General features: G+C 64.4%; 1 protein-coding gene across 1 annotated transcript in view; it reads right to left on the bottom strand.

Moving 5' to 3' along the window:
• Window positions 1-74: 74 nt before the first annotated feature.
• LOC113961838 (pre-mRNA-splicing factor ATP-dependent RNA helicase DHX16-like) overlaps window positions 75-1,583 on the bottom strand; it is a gene marked incomplete at its 3' end in the record, with an annotated part of 7,593 nt that continues 6,084 nt past the window's right edge. The window contains exons 8-10 of the mRNA XM_027672520.1: window positions 1,359-1,469; window positions 777-892; window positions 75-326 (exon numbers count right to left, since the gene is read on the bottom strand). Coding sequence (XP_027528321.1) covers window positions 75-326; window positions 777-892; window positions 1,359-1,469 — 479 coding nt within the window. The remainder of the gene's footprint in view (window positions 327-776; window positions 893-1,358; window positions 1,470-1,583) is intronic.

The raw sequence follows: 1,583 nt of genomic DNA, 5'->3' as shown, positions 1-1,583 counted from the left end.
AAGAAGGCCGAGAACCTCTGGGTGTGACCCCAACATCCCACGTCCCCAGTGTCCCCCCATGTCCCCCAGGTGTCCCCAATGTCCCCAGTGTCCCCAGTGCTCCCAGCAATGTCACCTTGGTGTAGTAGATGTCCACAGGGAAGCGTCTCCCCGGGATGCGGAACACGGGCGCGTTGTCGAAGAAGGCCGAGAACCTCTGTGTGTCCAGCGTGGCCGAGGCCACCAGGACCTTGAGCTGGGGCCGGAAGCGGGCGATGTCCTTGATGAGCCCGAACAGCACGTCCGTGTGCAGCGTCCGCTCGTGGGCCTCATCCACCATGATCACGCTGGGGGGTCACCATGGGGACAGGGGGGTCACCACAGGGACAAGGGAGTGACCACGGGGACAGGGGAGTGGCCATAAGGACAAGGGAGTGACCATGGGGACAAGGGAGTGACCACAGGGATGGGGGAGAACACGGGGACAAGGGAGTGACCACGGGGACAGGGGAGGGACCACAGGGACAAAGGAGTGACCACGGGGACAGGAGAGTCACCACGGGGACAAGGGGACGGACCACGGGGACAAGGGAGTGGCCATAAGGACAAGGGGGTGACCACAGGGACAGGGGGGTGACCATGGGGACGGGGGACGGGACACAGGGACGTGGGGACAGGGACATCAAAGTGACCCCAGTGAGCCCAAGGACAGGGCTTACAGCACTGTCCCCATGTCCCCTTGGTGTCCCCAATGTCCCCCCAGTGTCCCCCAGTGTCCCCAGTGCCCCCAGTGTCACCTGTAGGAGGCCAGGTCGGGCTCGGTGAGGAACTCCCTCAGTAACATCCCGTCCGTCATGTACTTGAGCACCGTCCTGTCCGAGGTGCAGTCCTCGAACCTGATGCTGTACCCGACCTTGGGGACAGGGGACACGGCCACTGTCACCCCCCCGGGGTCACCAGTGTCCCCCAAGGGCCCTCGGGACAAGGACGGGTCCCCAAAGGTGCTTTGGGGTCTCTCAGGGTGGGAACATTGTTCTTGGGGTCCCCCAGGACAAGGGAGTGTCCCCAAAGGTCCTTTGGGGTCCCCCAGGACAAGGGAGTGTCCCCAAGGATCCCAAAAGTGTCCCAGGACAAGGAAGTGTCCCCAAGGGTCCCTTGGGGTCTCCCAGGACAAGGAAGTGTCCCCAAAGGTCCTTTGGGGTCCCCAGGGTGGGGAAGTGTCCCCAAGGATCCCCCAAGGTCTCCGGGGTGAGGAGGGGTCCCCAAGATCCCCCAGGACAAGGACACGTCCCCAAAGGTCCCCAAGGTGTCCCAGGACAAGGCCATGTCCCCATGTCCCCCCTGTGCCCCCCCCATCCCCGGGGTGTCCCCGCTGTCACCTCGTTGCCCAGCTTTGTCCCCATCTCCACGGCCACCCTGGCGGCCACACTCATGGCGGCCACGCGGCGCGGTTGGGTCACCCCGATCTTCAGCCCCTGCCTCGTGTACCCCTGGGGGGCAAAAGGGGGGTCAGGACCCCTCAGATGACACCCCAGAGCCAAACCAGACCCCTCAGACCCAAACCAGCCCCCCCAGATCTGAACCAGCCCCCCCAAAATGGAACA

Source organism: Neopelma chrysocephalum, unplaced genomic scaffold (assembly GCF_003984885.1).
Source record: "Neopelma chrysocephalum unplaced genomic scaffold, ASM398488v2 Primary Assembly neopelma1_97395, whole genome shotgun sequence".
NCBI classification, from domain to species: Eukaryota; Metazoa; Chordata; class Aves; order Passeriformes; family Pipridae; genus Neopelma; species Neopelma chrysocephalum.
This window is presented reverse-complemented; position numbering and strand designations above follow the sequence as displayed.